General features: G+C 40.9%; 1 protein-coding gene across 1 annotated transcript; it reads left to right on the top strand.

Moving 5' to 3' along the window:
• The first annotated feature begins 7,841 nt into the window (after nucleotides 1-7,841).
• Nucleotides 7,842-10,240, top strand: LOC307135977 (piggyBac transposable element-derived protein 4-like). Its single transcript, XM_079832718.1, has 3 exons — nucleotides 7,842-8,152; nucleotides 8,268-8,721; nucleotides 8,837-10,240. Exons 1-2 carry the CDS (start codon nucleotides 7,845-7,847, stop codon nucleotides 8,689-8,691), a joined length of 732 nt encoding a protein of 243 aa, XP_079688844.1. The 5' UTR covers nucleotides 7,842-7,844; the 3' UTR covers nucleotides 8,692-8,721; nucleotides 8,837-10,240.
• Nucleotides 10,241-17,475: the final 7,235 nt, after the last annotated feature.

Genomic DNA, 17,475 nt, shown 5'->3' with positions numbered 1-17,475 from the left:
ACTCTGAGACAAGCAATTGACACCAAAGCTTCACCAAAACAAACAATCAAGTGGACTGATGAAATGGATGTGGCCTTTAAGGTATTAAAACAAGCTATCATGTCAGCACCGGCTTTGGGCCTTCCGAACTACAAAAAGAATTTTCATCTGTATGTGCATGAGAGCGGGGGCATTGCGGCGGGGATACTGGCCCAGGAACATGGTACAAGTTATCGTCCAGTTTCTTATTTATCCAAAACTTTAGACAATGTTGCACAAGGTCTGCCTACATGCCTCCGAGCAGTGGCTGCTGCTGCTCTGATGGTAAGGGGTGCTGAAAAAACAGTTCTGTCATATCCATTGACATTGCACACCTCACACCAGGTAAACGCAATTTTACACAATCTTAATACACAACACATGACAGCACAACGTCGTTCAGGTTACGAAGCCACTCTGTTAGCGACAACAAATTTACCATTAACCCATCATCTGCTCCACACATTGCTGTCATTGCTTTGAGAGAATTGCTGGATGCAGCAGACCAAAACTCTGACTCAACTTAATTGGATTTAGGGATTTTCTTCTTGAAAGAACAATACAAGTTAGGGTAGGAGTAGAGTATTCTAAAGCCCAATTTTGCAGAGCTGACCTGCGGGAGGGTAGAGAGAGCATTTTCTTGTGGTGCTCCCCGGAGCACTTGGTGCCCTACGCGCAGCACGTGATGGTAGTGGCGGCACAACTTTGTGGCAAACCTCCAGTATTTTCCACATACCATTTAAAGCAAAAAGAAGACCAAAAGCACTTATTAGAGGCACAACACTTCTTTTAGCTCTAGGTATGTGTCTATTACCAACACAATCCAAACAGAATCGTTAGACTGGACCTAACTGTTATATATATATATATATACGTTCCTACTCTCACCTATGGTCATGAGCTTTCTCCGTAGGGTGGCTGGGCGCTCCCTTAGAGATAGGGTGAGGAGCTCAGTCACTCGGGAGGAACTCGGAGTAGAGCCGCTGCTCCTCCACATCGAGAGGGGTCAGCTGAGGTGGCTCGGGCATCTGTTCCGGATGCCTCCTGAACGCCTCCTGAAGGCCCCGGGGAAGACCTAGGACACGCTGGAGGGACTATGTCCTCCGGCTGGCCTGGGAACGCCTCGGTGTACCCCCGGCAGAGCTAGAGGAAGTGTCTAGGGAGAGGGAAGTCTGGGCATCTCTGCTTAGACTGCTGCCCCCGCGACCCGGCCCTGGATAAAGCGGAAGAAGATGGATGGATGGATGGATATATATATATATATATATATATATATATATATATATATATGTATATATATATATATGTATGTATATATATATATATATACATATATATATATATATATATATATATATATATATATATATATATATATATATATATATATATATATATATACATATATACATATATATATATATATACATATATATATATATATATATATATATATATATATATATATATATATATATATATATATATATATATATATATATTAGACACACACACACGTGTGTTTTCTCACGTGAAAACAGGAAGCAACGTCATACGCACATGACGACAAGGAGGTTACGGTGGTGCGTAAAGCGAGTTATCCCTCCCACTTCTGCTAGTTTTACTGAGATGTCTTATCCCGTGCGAATTGTCCATTAATATTACAGACGTCCTGAGGTAAAATTACTTTAACCCCACCTCCCCATGTAAAACTTGTTGGGGTAACAGCTTAGGACCCAGGACCAGTAGTGAAAAATGAAGACCAGGAGTCAGATTAATTAAAGAAAATTTTACTGAAGAATAGTTTGCAGTTTCAGCAGAAGCCAGCTCAAGAGGAGTTCGTAGGCCGCGCTCCCTCTAACAGTCTCCCCGCCTCCGTCTAACGTACATACAATTTTCTGAACAGTTATACTGTTTTCAAGGTCTAGACACGTCATTACTGCCATGTGGAATGATTCTGATTGGTTCTAACAACATGCAACGTAAGCAACTTTCCACACGTAGACAGATAGGAGCATATATCTCTAAAAATGCGTAGACTTGATGTCGCCCAGGCCCCGATTAGTCTCCAGTGACCTCGGAGGTCACAGAAAAGCGTCTATAGGTCTGGCATCGCCTGCAGGAAGGCCCATATCCAATACTGGATCTGCACAAATCATACAACGCACACACACAATACTCCAGAGAATACCAGTTTCCATCAAGGTCGGAACATCTTAACTAACTATCAACAAAGCACTTCTCCAAAACATGCTGATACTACATTTAGTACAGAAGTGACTTTATTCTATTCTATAAAGAAAGAAAAGTATATCAGAGAGGTACATTTCTGTTACATTTTGAGTCCCCAAAAGAGTCACATAGCTGTAACATAGATGACCCCGGGGGTCACTTTAGGAAGACATACAGTTAACACATGCTGAGCTCTTCTCCCTTCAAACACCAAGGACATTTGCCTGTCAGCACGTCTTGACACAGACATCAGAGCTGGATTCAAAAGCACAGAGCAACTAAAACACTACAATATCCAAAATCACTCCTTGAATATAGAGAACTGATTTATCAAATGTAGGAAATGGTTATAACTTGATTATCATTCATTCTTATTTTAATATTGATTAAATATTTAATATTTAATATCATTCTTGAAGGATATGTGTCTGATGAAGAGACAAGTGATGTTTGGCTTGACCCTTGACCCTTCAAACTAATCCCGTCCGAATAGGGCTTAAGACATCCTCAAGGAAGTGTATGTAGTCCAGTATTTTTTAAAATTATGATAAATTATATTTTTAGTAACCTTAAAGGTGACATAGGAAGGGCATTATTTGCAGACGACGGGGCAATATGGAAAAGAGGACGTAATATTCCAAGTGTATCACAAAGATTACAAAAAATGAAGATGAATGGGCAAATTATTGGAGTTTCATATTATCTGTGGCTAAAACTCAAGTTATGTTTTACAAAAGGGAAAAAAGTACCAGAGGCTAAGTTGAAGTTATATAAACATCAGCTGGAGCAAGTCCCAGTAGTTAAATATCTTGGTGTATGGATGGAATCTAGACTGACTTTTGCAATGCATGCTAAAAAACGTATCAAGAAATGTAAAACAGGAGTAAATATTTTATGATGATTATCTGGGGTTGAATGGGGAGCTCGTAGATTATCTTTGAAAAGAATATATTGCACATTAATTAGATCAAGTTTAGATTATGGAAGTATAATTTACGGATTTGCGTCTGAAACCACACTCAAAAAGATTGAAGCAATTCAGAATCAAGCTTTAAGAATATGTTGTGGTGTGTTCAGAACATCTCCCATTGCAGCTATACAGGTAGAAGTTGGGGAAGCTCCTTTATACATTCGTAGGTATAAACTTACAATTAATTATTGGGTTAATATAAAAGGTCATAAAGAGAGTCATCTAGTAAAGGGAGTGATAGAAGAAAGCTGGGAACACTGGAACAAAAACATTAAAAGCTTTAGATGGATTGCTAACAGGGAAGCAGAAGTAGTTGGTATAGTAGACTTTGATGTTAGTCCAACTGTGATATTATCCAGAATACCTCCATGGATCTTTCCTATGCCAATAGTGGACTTTCAAATACAAATAGAAATTAAGAATACGAAAGAGAGCCCTAAGAACGTTATTGCACAGAAGTATTTAGATCAGATTTATTTATCGTGGTTACATGGTTCTAAAGACCCCATCTCTGGAAGAACAGCTGCTGCAGTATATATTCCTAAATTACAAACCAGGATTAAGAAAAGAATAACTGATCATGCATCTGTGTATGCATCAGAATTAATTGCCATGATGGTGGCACTCCAGTGGGTAGAGGATGTAAAACCTAGACCAGTAGTAATATGTTCTGACTCTTATGCAGTAATATCAAGCCTTGCATGTGGACTAAAATCATCAAGGCAAGATATAAGAGATTCTTTCAAGTTTGCTAAGACTAAGTAATGTAAGCTTAGTAAGTTTTTTTTATGGGTTCCAGCTCATGTGGGTGTGGAGGCTAATGAAGTGGTTGATAAACTAGCTAAGCAAGCTCTAAAACATTCAGAGATCGAAATACAAGTGACTCTTAGCAAAAAAGAGGTTAAAGGGAAAATTTTACAGAATTTAAAATTAAAAATTTAAAAGAATTTATTAACAAGGAATGGCAAGAAATATGGAAATGTGATAGTAAGGGCAGACATTTGTATAATAATATTCAGCAGCAAGTAGAAAATGGAAGAAGTGTTTTTAGGAATAGGAAAGAAGATACAATTATTTTTCGCATCAGAATAGGGCACACTAGACTAAATCACTCTTTGTCTAAGCCTTGCGAGGACGTGCTCGTCCTGAAGCGCTATTTTTAGCACGAGTGTAATGTTTGTTAATAGATTTAACGTAAAAAAACATCATTCATCTTGACAAACTATATATCATTCTATCATACTAGACTGTTATGCAATAAAATAATGCACCAAAAACAGTCTCCCGGTAGCATAAAGTGACATGGGTTTATAGCTTAGAATGTTACGAACATAATAACACCACCCACACTCAAAAACATGCAAAGATAGCCGGGATCTAGTCCAAAATGTCCAACCATAGCACTCTGTTTAGCTGATGTCATGATGTGCTCATCCAATGATATTGTCTGAATATCTGGAGCCAATAAAAGCATTGAATCGTCATGACTGACAGAAAATGTAGCCAATGAGCACACGATTCCAATGATACCTGGCATGTATAGAGACAGAGCGCCACGCGTCATAATCTGAAGGCCACGCCCACCGGGGGGAAAACAATCGAACGCTCTCCATTGACTTTGCATTGCGTGAGGCTGCATCCTTGTCATTTCGGACTTATAACAAAAAACAGAACAATGTCTAAAAGCGGATATGTGACAAAGTGTACAGCAAACAAGCTAAACAAAACCCACAACCAAAAACCCAGAAGTTTTTTTAAGCTATTGAACCAAAAAACGAGCGTTTAAGGACAAAAAAAGTGGATACAGGCCATTGAGACAGAGCGCGACACGTTATATTACACTGAGAACTACGTCCGCTAGAGGGGAACGTAATCAGCGACAGTAAATATAACATATAAACCTGACATTTGGATATTTGACTTAACATAAGTCACATAGGCATACTGAGGCATACTGAGTGTCAGGATCCCAAAATGTACCCATTCTTCCTGCTGAAGCGTCACGTTTTACTGCCTTTATCCACTTTTGTCTCCTTAAACTCTCGTTTTTTTGGGTCGACAGCTTATAAAAACGTATTTCTGTGTTTTTTAGCTTGTTTGCTGTACACTTTGTCACATACCAGCTTTTAGACATTGTTCTGTTTTTTGTTATAAGTCCGAAATGACAGAGATGCAGCCTCACGCAATGCAAAGTCAATGGAGAGCGTTGGATTGTTTCCCCCCCGGTGTGGGCGTGGCCTATATACGCTCTGTCTCTATATATTCGTCACATGGGCGTGATTATTTATTCATTTGAATCTGGCGCTGGCGCTCTCTCTCTCTCTCCACGAGTAGCTGCGACGTAGTCTGTGACACACCTCCCCTGTCATTTGCAGTAACTGTTTACTTACTGGGCGGAATTTATTATCAAATGGATCGTCAAAAGAAGTTTTTTTCTGCTGAGGATGTTTTATTTGAGCTCACTCGAAGCAGCGACGTGGAAAACATTGAGGAGAGTGAAGACAGCGATGACGGTGATATGCTTGTTGACGGAGCTGATCCAATAATATACCGGTGAGTTGCTATGTGTAGTTGTTTATGTATATTGAGAATGTGTGTGAGAATGTATTTATTTTATTTTTTCTGTGTGCTAGAAAAAATGCAATATACCAGTATGCATTATACATATGCTGATATTTTGCATTTTTTTCTAGCACACATGGGGAAAAATTATATATATGGGTGATTCTTCAATTAGGGGAACTTTTATTTCCCCAGGTTATACATTCATGTTAAAAATACTATATTTTAAAATAAATAGTTTAGTTATTTCAAATAATGTTTATTGCACCACCAAAAATGTTATACACTAAAATCAGTTTGATTTCCATTTTTAAAAATGTTTTCATCCCTAATATTTGGCTACTCAGGCCTTGTCCCCAACCCAGACTTTAAAACTTATCTGCTCTGAAAATGTGATAAAATGTTATCAGTTCATTATAAAATCATATGTTTAAACAGTAACTTAAAAAGGCACTTGATGCATAATTCTGGTTCATATCTGTGCAATTTGTGAATATTTTTAACACACACGTATATAACACATGTAATTGTATGTTTTTTACAAAATATATATATATATATTGAGACTGTATTTAATTTTTTCTGTGTGCTAGAAAAAATGCACTATACCAGTATGCATTATCCATATGCTGATATTTTGCATTTTTCCTAGCACACATGGGGAAAGATTATATATAATTTTCCCCCATCTGTGTGATTGTTGATTTTATGTCTGGCCATCAATATGAATGCTCACTGTATCACAGGCCATTAGATTGATTGTAGGACTGTGTGTGAATGTATGGGCCGCCGTCAATATGAATGCTCACTGTATCACCGGCCGTTAGATTGATGCTTGGGCTGTGTGAGAATGTATAGGTGGCCGTCAATATGAATGCTGTCTAACCGACTGCCCATCAGTTTCATTGTTCATGGGATGGCCTGTAATTAGAGTGAATGATGACAGTGTGATTGTTGATTGAATTGGCAAACTATACAGAAGTATTACATTTACATTTAGTCATTTAGCAGACGCTTTTATCCAAAGCGACTTACAAATGAGGGCAATAGAAGCAGCTAGAGCAGTCCAAGGGCAACAATATCAACAATGTGCAACATTTTTTTTTATTACATGTAGTGCTAATTCTCTTTCCTTTCCTTGCCATTCTACAGGCATCAGGTTGAGTCTTCGGATGAGGAATGGCAGCCAAGCACCAGCCAACCAGCAGAAAAGAGAAGGAAGCTTTCAGATTCTTCAAGATCTGCACCTGTAGACCTGAATCGGCCAGTAAAAGGGAGAGGCAAAAAGAGGGTCAGAAAAACCAAGTCCACACCCGCTGTGTCCCCAAGCACCCCTACAGTAAAGTGGAACTGTTCAACTGACGAGGACATTACACCCCCGCCTGCAGTCTTCAGACCCTTTCGAACACCAGGCCCACAGCTGATCCCCACAGCATCATACACGGTGTTGCAGTTGTTCCAGCTCTTCATATCCACTTCATTGCTGCAGACCATTGTCAAAAACACAAATGCCTATGGGGCGATGCATCAAAAGGACCAAAAACAGTGGCAAGATATTTCTTTGAATGACATATATGCCTATATGTCACTTATAATATACATGGGAGAGATGAAAAGGCCTTCACTGACTGATTACTGGAGGAAACACAAAATTTTCCGCACACCCTTTCCTGCCGAAGTTATGTCTTCAAGGAAATTTTTTTCCATCTCCTCTGCTCTGCATCTCAGTGATCCCAAGGTGGATGCTGAAAACAACACCAAAAGAGGAACAGCTGCCTATGACCGTCTCTGTAAGCTAAAGCCAATGTATCAAGAACTGAGAGATGCATGCAAGAACTTTTTCCATCCTTTCCAGAACATTGCAATTGAGGAGAGGATGGTGGCAACAAAAGCGAGGAATGGACTAAAGCAATATATGAAGGCCAAGTCAACAAAGTGGGGATATAAACTGTTCGTGCTTGCTGACTCATTATTTGCATACACATGGGACTTTTTTATCTATGAGAGTAAATCACCTGCAGCTCCCATCCCACAGAACAAAGGACTAAGTTATGAGTCTGTCATGGCACTGGTTGATGAGAAGATGTTGGGAACAGGCTACAAACTGTTTGTTGACAACTTCTACACCAGTCCAGCGCTGTTTACAGATCTCCTGAAAAAAAACATCTGGGCGTGCGGGACTATTCGGTCCAACAGGATAGGATACCCTAAAACTGCCATGAACAAGCTTCCAAAAAGAGCTGTACAGATGTGCTCCACCATTCACAGAGGCACCGGAGGGAATGTTGTGCAGAGGAAAGTGAAAGGTGGAAATGGACAGTGGGAACCCTTGGATGTACCTGTTCCAGACTGTGTTGCAGAATACAACAGGTTTGTAGAATATTTTCAGTAATGTCATTTTTGTTTGTTTACATTTCATCTATATTGAATATCAAGAACATTTATGAAAATATTCTAAAATATGACCTATTCTATTTCTATTCAGGTTCATGGGTGGAGTAGATGTCTCTGATGCACTCATTGGCTACTACACAATCGCACACAAAACCAGAAAGTGGTATCGTACCTTCTTCTTCCACTTTGTGGACATAGCCATTGCAAATGCTTTTATACTCCACCGTCAAATGGCTGGTATGAAGAATCAGAAGCCACTGACACAGAAGCAATTCAGAGAACAACTCGTTGAGGAACTTGCTGTGTTGGTGCGTGCTGATGTTCCTTCACCCCCTCCCTCCCACAAAGATGAGACTCGCCACTTACCAGGGAACTTTGCTACAGACAGCACCAAAGGAAGGCGCCAGTGCAGGGTTTGTTCCCAAAAAACCCCGGTTTTTTGTAAGGCTTGTTCTGTGGCACTGTGCTTTCTGCCAAAGCGCGACTGCTATGCTGTTTGGCACGAACAGCACTGACTATCCAGACTGTGTTGCAGAATACAACCGGTTAGTAGAATGTATTCAGTAATGTCAATTTTGTTTGTTTGTATTTCATCTATATTGAATACCTAGAACATTTCTGAAATTATTCTAAAATATGCCCTATTCTATTTCTATTCAGGCCGCACCAGCACTGACTACACAGGACTTTTTGGATTGTTTTGCAGGAGACAACGGCCTTTTTTTTTTAAACATTTGCACATTTCACCAGCACTGACTACACAGGACTTTTTGGATCGTTTTGCTAATATTTGTATACGCAAACTAGAAATGGACTGAAATGTTCAATTAGAGAGATGAACGTCTCTGGGTACTGCCCGTTTAGTGAACTTTATACAACACACAAAACATCGTTGTACTGGGTGTGCGGTGGTAAAGGAGTTACCACCTTCCCAAAGGACTTCTCTTGGAGTGGATGTTGCTATCCAGGAATAGTAGCTCCAGGGATTCATCTTGTGGAACTGCCTAGTTCCAACTCTTTATCCAGACAAAAGAGAGCTATGCCTACTTACAGGGGATACATCCTGGCAGATCCATGGACATCGCAACAGGCAAGTGCAGGCTGGGGAATGTTCCCCTTCGGGGGAGTGGTAGCTGCACTCCAAAAAGTAAATGGACTGGCCTGGATGATAGAACAAATGAAGAATGACACTGCTGATTCAATCACTCTGATAAATGACGAAATGAGAGCAATAAGAAGTGCTGTAATTCAGAACAGACTGACTTTAGACCTTCTAACAGCCAAAGCAGGGGGAGTGTGTAAAATGCTGAATCTATCATGCTGCTTCTCAATTCCAGATCGCTACAACAATATTCATGATTTGGTAAACCACATGAAAACCATAATTGTTGATCCGCCCGTTGCATACGACTGGGGTAAAGAGATGAGAAACTGGTTCTCTAGTTGGGTGACGTATTTGAATATGTTGTTTCCTGCTATACTGGTTATTTTACTGATGATATGTCTGGGGCCATGTATTTTGAGAATTTTGCAAGGGATGATTAAGACGAGTATTGGAATGGTCTATAGAGCGCAATATTAGACTGAAAATAATCATATTAATAATCATATTCTTTTGTATTTGGTATCTGGAGAGTGACTGAGGGTCCGATACTTAGTGTCGGGAGTGCAATAACAGTGATTATTCATTCAGCCCGGCTCCCAGATAACCAATATGCATTTGCTTGCTCTTATTTGAAAGGTACTATCCCTTAAAAAACAGCCTTAGCTATTTTCCTAAAAGTGAAGCACTAAATCATAAATGATTTAAAGTGGCCATTGTTAATATTTTCTTATTTCTTGGGCTTCACTTTCTAACTTTCCTTGTATAACACTGACTTTTCTGCCATGGTACGTGTGCACAATCAGACAAAACCTTCAGTAGTCCTTGGACACATTCGCACACACCCAGACATCCCAGACAAAACATTAAGATACACATACACACATTTTGCGCACATACATGTTTCACTTACACCTTTATATATGACCTTTCTTCCTTAATAAATTTGAGAATGTTATAGTACTGGACTGTGTCTGTGGTTCCTTGAGCATTCTCCCAAGATCTTGCGCTGCAGCTGCACATCACAGGGGTGGACATCGACTGATGATTGAGAATATTGATATATTGATAGTCTACCTAAAAGTTAGATTCCAACAGCTGGGGGCTCAGTCCGGGATATTCCCAAGAAACACGGGACTGCCGAGAAGTCATCCTCCATCACAGGTAAGTTATCTTTGTATGATTTCCTGTGGTGGTAGGATTGATTGATTGATCCCATAGAAGGTAGAGATAGCCCTGGTGTTCCTGTCCAGGAAGATTTGTCTGTAAGGGTAATGTTTAAATGCACAGTGTTACAAGTAGACAGGAGGCAGACACAGATGTTAACAGGAATGGTAGTTTATTGACCACAGTAGAGCATGGGAAGTGGAGCAGGTGAGTAAATCGGTTGATGGTAGATAGGAAGGTGATATGAGTGAGAGAGTTACTGTCTTTTGCATAGAAGGTGGAATGACGCTGGAGCCTGGAGATTGCTGGAGACTGGAGATCGCTGGAGACTGGAGATCGCTGGAGGTCAGAGGGACGAACAGGAACACACCCACACAGCAGACAGGAAACACGGAAGGAGGGATACACGCTGGAGACAGGTAGTATCGATAGGAGAGTCCTTGAGGTAAGCATAGGTAGCAGTATATGCGAACGAGACCGGACGTGGAGTGTGCTTCTTATAGTGCTGGTGATGAGGTGCAGGTGATAGTGATCAGTACTCTGGGGATGGAGTGCGCTGTGATTGGTGGAGGGTGGAACCTGACGTGTCTGTGACACACAGTTACCTGACAAATATTTTTTGAGTACTCCCTCCAGTGCGAGGAAGACCCGTTTAGATCTGCTCTGACGGGTAAAACATTCTGAGATAGCCCTCCAGTAGGAGGAAGGACCGTGTAGATCCGCTCTGACGGTCAAACAAGTGTTGATGGGAATATTCCGTTTAGACAATTAATAATTGACAAAGTGATTTGATTGACACCAAATATTTGACAAATTGATAAAGAGACCCCTGTGATGTGGTGTGGTAAACTAACAAAATAATCAAATCACAATTGATTAAGTGAAGGATGGGTCAAAAAATATCAAGACCAGAACAAGGGGAAACACCCCGAGACTGGATGTTTAGAAATAGTTGCGGATACTGGACCGAACTGTATTTATCAAATTTGAAAGGGTGGACTCAGGGAAAAATACAATTGGATCATTGCCCTGAAGATGGTTCTTTTAATCCAGGGGATATGGATAGTGCAGATTCGATGATTAATGGGAGATGGGGAAATCCAGAATGGAATTATAAGTACATGAAAGAGGCATACAATAAATGGAAAGAAATGAAAAAATACTGGGATAAGGGTCCAGAGAGGCCGAACTCAAAAAAGAAAAACCAGTCACCCCCATACCAGCCAGCGGTAATACCCCATGTCACACCAGTAGAATACAAGTCAGCTGTGGTGACACATGTCCCGGCGGTAGAATTCAAATCGAGCACTTACCAACATAATGTTCCTAAACATAATGTTCCTAAATTAGAAGAATTGAAACAATCCATCCCTGAAACAAAACTATACCACACCCTGACAGAGAGTAGAGACGGAGTAGAGAGTGAGACTGAACTGTGTGTAGCAGGGGGGCCACAGCTGATGAACAGAAAACAGAGCCTGCATTTATGTTTGTGAGAAGGGGAAATCAAATTTCCATACACCCTGCTAAGGCGAGTGATATTGAAAGTATATGTAACAATCTGCCTTCTCCCTCTCATCCGGTGAAATATGTCCAGATCCTAAAAAGTCATACACAATATGCAAAATTGACAGGTCCAGATTTTAAAGTAATATTACTCAGAACTCTGGGGGAGGACGTGACAGAGACAGATATAATTGACGGGTGTCCTTCTCTGAGAACAGAAAACGATAAAATGACTGGTAAAGGTACCGCAGATAATCCTAATAAGCTGCTTTGGGAAGAGGAAGAGCATTTAGAGACTTTTTATGAGGAGCTGCAAAAAATGTTAGAAAGAAAGGTGATTTCTAAAAGAGACATTTCATATGCTGCGAACACTAAACAGGAGCCGAAAGAATCAGCCGCAGCTTTCGTAAATAGATTCAAAAAAGCGTGGCAGGACGACTCTAAACTGCCAACCACACAAGATCATATCATACTGTTTATTAACACATGTTTAAACAACATGAATCCAACACAGGCCCAGCTGATAAGAGTAACCACCTCAATAATTACTGAGTTGTCTGTGGAAGAATTGTGTGCACGAGTGAGGGAATTAGATGCTGCTGGAGGATTTTCAGATAGCAGCGGGGTGACGGTTAAAACTGAACCTGCATTCATGCAGACAACAGCAGTACAGAGAGAAGGGGGTGGGCACAGGCCGGGGAAGTGTCACTATTGTGGAAAAATGGGCCACTGGTTAAGAGATTGTAGAAAACAGAGATATGATGAGGAGAGAAAGAGAAGGGGAGGGGCAGAAAAAAAGGAGAAGTCGACTGACAACCAATATCAAACAGAATGGACTCCCCAATAGGGAGGCCTACGGAGTGATAGAACCCCAAATACATCTATGCTCACTGTAAAATATGATAACAACAAAATTTATTTGCCAAATTTGGAATTGAGTGTAGATGGGAAGAAATATTTTTTTCTTATTGATACTGGTGCTAGTTGTTGCTCTATTTCTGGTTTAATATACGAGGGCCCAGTTTCAGCAAGAATTACACGCTCCGTGGGTATAGATGGGGTTCCGATCTCCTGCCCAGTGACACATCCTTTGCCTGTGGTCACAAGTGATGGTCAACATTTAATGCACAATTTTACTATTATTCCAGTCACCTCTGAACTTGCTCGGAAGGGATATAATGCACAAATTGGGGATGGAAATTGTGTTTACTGAAACTAACGTGTCTCTCTTCTTCCCTTCTGTGCTGATGGTGTCCACTGAGCCTCACCCTCTTCATGTTGATTACATGGCGAGTGAAGTGGAGGGGGAGGGAGAGATAGCGCCACTAAGACGGGTGAATCCAAAACTATGGGCTAAGCACAAGGACGAAGCAGGTTTTATCAATGTTAAACCGTACACTGCATTGCTAAAAACAAAAACACCAGTCTATGTAAAACAATACCCTCTCTCTCCAGAGAAAGAGAAGGGCACTGAACCTGTAATAGATAATCTATTGAAACAAGGCATTATCATAGATATACAGTCGCCATATAACACACCTATTAATCCTGTCCTAAAAGCAGATGGTCAAAGCTGGCGACTGACACAAGATTTGAGAAAGATCAATGATTTGATCATACCACTTTCTCCAGTGGTACCAGATGTGGTAACTATAATAAACTCAATACCACCTACACACAAGTTCTATAGCGTAATTGATTTATGTTTTTCAGCATACCGCTATCCAGAGAGTTGCAGCCACTGTTTTCGTTTACATACAAACAAAAACAACTAACATGGACACGTCTTCCTCAGGGCTACGTTGACTCGCTAGCAGTGTTCTCTGCGATCGTGCACAAAACCCTCAGCACCATTAATCTCCCACCACTGACTACGTGCTTACTACAGTAGGCTGATGACCTTCTCATCTCTGCCACGACGGCAGAGGCCTGTGAGCAGGCCTCCATTATTGTCTGCAATGTGTTGGCAGAGGTGGGGTTTAAAGTCTCGAGAAAGAAACTACAATGGGTGAAACCACAAGTCTCCTATCTGGGACACGTTATCTCTGAAGGACAAAAGAGAATCTCTCCAGACAGAGTGGAGCTGGTAAAGAGATTTACTAAACCAGACACAATCAAACAAATGCAGAGCTTTCTGGGACTGATAAAGTATTGCAGGGCTTGGATACCAGACTGTTCTTTGTATGACAAGACTCTGAGACAAGCAATTGACACCAAAGCTTCACCAAAACAAACAATCAAGTGGACTGATGAAATGGATGTGGCCTTTAAGGTATTAAACCAAGCTATCATGTCAGCACCGGCTTTGGGCCTTCCGAACTACAAAAATAATTTTAATCTGTATGTGCATGAGAGCGGGGGCATTGCGGCGGGGATACTGGCCCAGGAACATGGTACAAGTTATCGTCCAGTTTCTTATTTATCCAAAACTTTAGACAATGTTGCACAAGGTCTGCCTACATGCCTCCGAGCAGTGGCTGCTGCTGCTCTGATGGTAAGGGGTGCTGAAAAAACAGTTCTGTCATATCCATTGACATTGCACACCTCACACCAGGTAAACGCAATTTTACACAATCTTAATACACAACACATGACAGCACAACGTCGTTCAGGTTACGAAGCCACTCTGTTAGCGACAACAAATTTAACCATTAACCCATCATCTGCTCCACACATTGCTGTCATTGCTTTGAGAGAATTGCTGGATGCAGCAGACCAAAACTCTGACTCAACTTAATTGGATTTAGGGATTTTCTTCTTGAAAGAACAATACAAGTTAGGGTAGGAGTAGAGTATTCTAAAGCCCAATTTTGCAGAGCTGACCTGCGGGAGGGTAGAGAGAGCATTTTCTTGTGGTGCTCCCCGGAGCACTTGGTGCCCTACGCGCAGCACGTGATGGTAGTGGCGGCACAACTTTGTGGCAAACCTCCAGTATTTTCCACATACCATTTAAAGCAAAAAGAAGACCAAAAGCACTTATTAGAGGCACAACACTTCTTTTAGCTCTAGGTATGTGTCTATTACCAACACAATCCAAACAGAATCGTTAGACTGGACCTAACTGTTATATATATATATATATATAATATATATATATATATATATATATATATATATATATATATATATATATATATATATATATATATATATATATATATATATATATATATACGTTCCTACTCTCACCTATGGTCATGAGCTTTCTCCGTAGGGTGGCTGGGCGCTCCCTTAGAGATAGGGTGAGGAGCTCAGTCACTCGGGAGGAACTCGGAGTAGAGCCGCTGCTCCTCCACATCGAGAGGGGTCAGCTGAGGTGGCTCGGGCATCTGTTCCGGATGCCTCCTGAACGCCTTCCCGGGAAGGTGTTTCGGGCATGTCCAACCTGGAGGAGGCCCCGGGGAAGACCTTGGACACGCTGGAGGGACTATGTCTTCCGGCTGGCCTGGGAACGCCTCGGTGTCCCCCCGGAAGAGCTAGAGGAAGTGTCTAGGGAGAGGGAAGTCTGGGCATCTCTGCTTAGACTGCTGCCCCCTGGATAAAGCGGAAGAAGATGGATGGATGGATGGATATATATATATATATATATATATATATATATATATATATATATAAATATATATATATATATATATATATATATATATATATTAGACACACACACGTGTGTTTTCTCACGTGAAAACAGGAAGCAACGTCATACGCACATGACGACAAGGAGGTTACGGTGGTGCGTAAAGCGAGTTATCCCTCCCACTTCTGCTAGTTTTACTGAGATGTCTTATCCCGTGCGAATTGTCCATTAATATTACAGACGTCCTGAGGTAAAATTACTTTAACCCCACCTCCCCATGTAAAACTTGTTGGGGTAACAGCTTAGGACCCAGGACCAGTAGTGAAAAATGAAGACCAGGGGCCTCATTTATAAAACTTTGCGTAGGATTTGCGTCAGAAGTGGCGTACGGATGAAACATAGGACGTGCGTACGCACAGAAATATTCGGATTTATAAAACCGTGCGCACGCACATCCTACGCAGTTTTCCCTTAATAAATCACAATCAATTCTAAATGTAGCGCAGCTTTTGCGGCTTCATGTCACGCCCATAGTTGCCCATAAATAGTCCGTGAAACGCCCACAAGGAATATTCATCGATTGCGAAATCATGGCAAATACAGAGAGGAAATCAAAAAAACGTAACTTCACTCAATGTGAAGTAGAAATTATCGTTGGCGAGGTGGAAAAGAGGAGAAAAATATTTTTTGGAGGGCACAGTGTGGGCATTAGCCTACTAATGCCAAAAAGGCACTTGAGTGGCAAAAGGTTGCAGACGCCGTAAATACTGTAGCCTCACAACCTCGGACCGTGGCCGAAAAAAAAAAGAAATGCTCGGACATCAAAGTCGAGGCAAAAAAGCGTCTAGCGCTCCATCGCCAGAGTGTGTCTGCCACGGGTGGGGGAGAGTGGACACCGGAGCTGACCCCTCTTGATGAGAGACTGGCTTGGGAATCCCTATTAATCCCTATCCCTATTATCTACGTGGAAATGGGAAATAGTTCAGTGCAAATGTAATTTCTTGCAGCTTTCTGAATGGTTGAGACATACGTCATATGTTATTTTATCGAAAATAAAACAAACTAAAGGCATTTGCATGAATACCATGATTCCGTAGCTGATGAAGAAATTTTTACTATGAAAACAACTTTCCCCAGTGGACAATTAATACATCTAGCCTATCTATTTATCTATACATCTCCCTGATTATCTATCTATCTGTCTATCTAATTGCATCTAGCCTATATCTGCTCCGCCAGACGGACACATTGACTCAGTTTTGTAAATTATTTCGTTCTGTTTACCATATTATTTATGAGGACATGCCAAAACATGCCAATATTTCACTTTTTTTTTTTTTTTTTTTTTTTGCATTTCTGTTGTAATTTTCGTTTGATTTTGTTTGTTTTACACTGCAGATCGATCAAACGGGTGTTCGTGTAGGCTGTTAATTGCAATACTTGCTTTGTGAAGTCTTCAAGTTATTTATGAGAGGCAGTATTGCCATTTCTTTTACACAACGGTCTACAGTTTCACGTGTTTCTTCCATCTGCCGACGGTGTCGCCATTTCTCATTTCACCCGTTTTTGTGCGTACGCCTGGGTCAGAGCTTGCGTGAAGGACCGCACATTTTCCCGTCAAGTTTGCTTTTTATAAATACCAATTATTGCGTAGAGAGTGGCGTACGCCTTCTTTTGTGCGTACGCAACGTTTATAAATGAGGCCCCAGGAGTCAGATTAATTAAAGAAAATTTTACTGAAGAATAGTTTGCAGTTTCATCAGCAGAAGCCAGCTCAAGAGGAGTTCGTAGGCCGCGCTCCCTCTAACAGTCTCCCCGCCTCCGTCTAACGTACATACAATTTTCTGAACAGTTATACTGTTTTCAAGGTCTAGACACGTCATTACTGCCATGTGGAATGATTCTGATTGGTTCTAACAACATGCAACGTAAGCAACTTTCCACACGTAG

This window comes from Gobio gobio (genome assembly GCF_949357685.1).
Source record: "Gobio gobio genome assembly, chromosome: 1".
Classification (NCBI taxonomy): Eukaryota; Metazoa; Chordata; class Actinopteri; order Cypriniformes; family Gobionidae; genus Gobio; species Gobio gobio.
The sequence above is the reverse complement of the archived record's forward strand: the minus strand, read 5'-3'. Positions and strand labels throughout refer to the sequence as shown.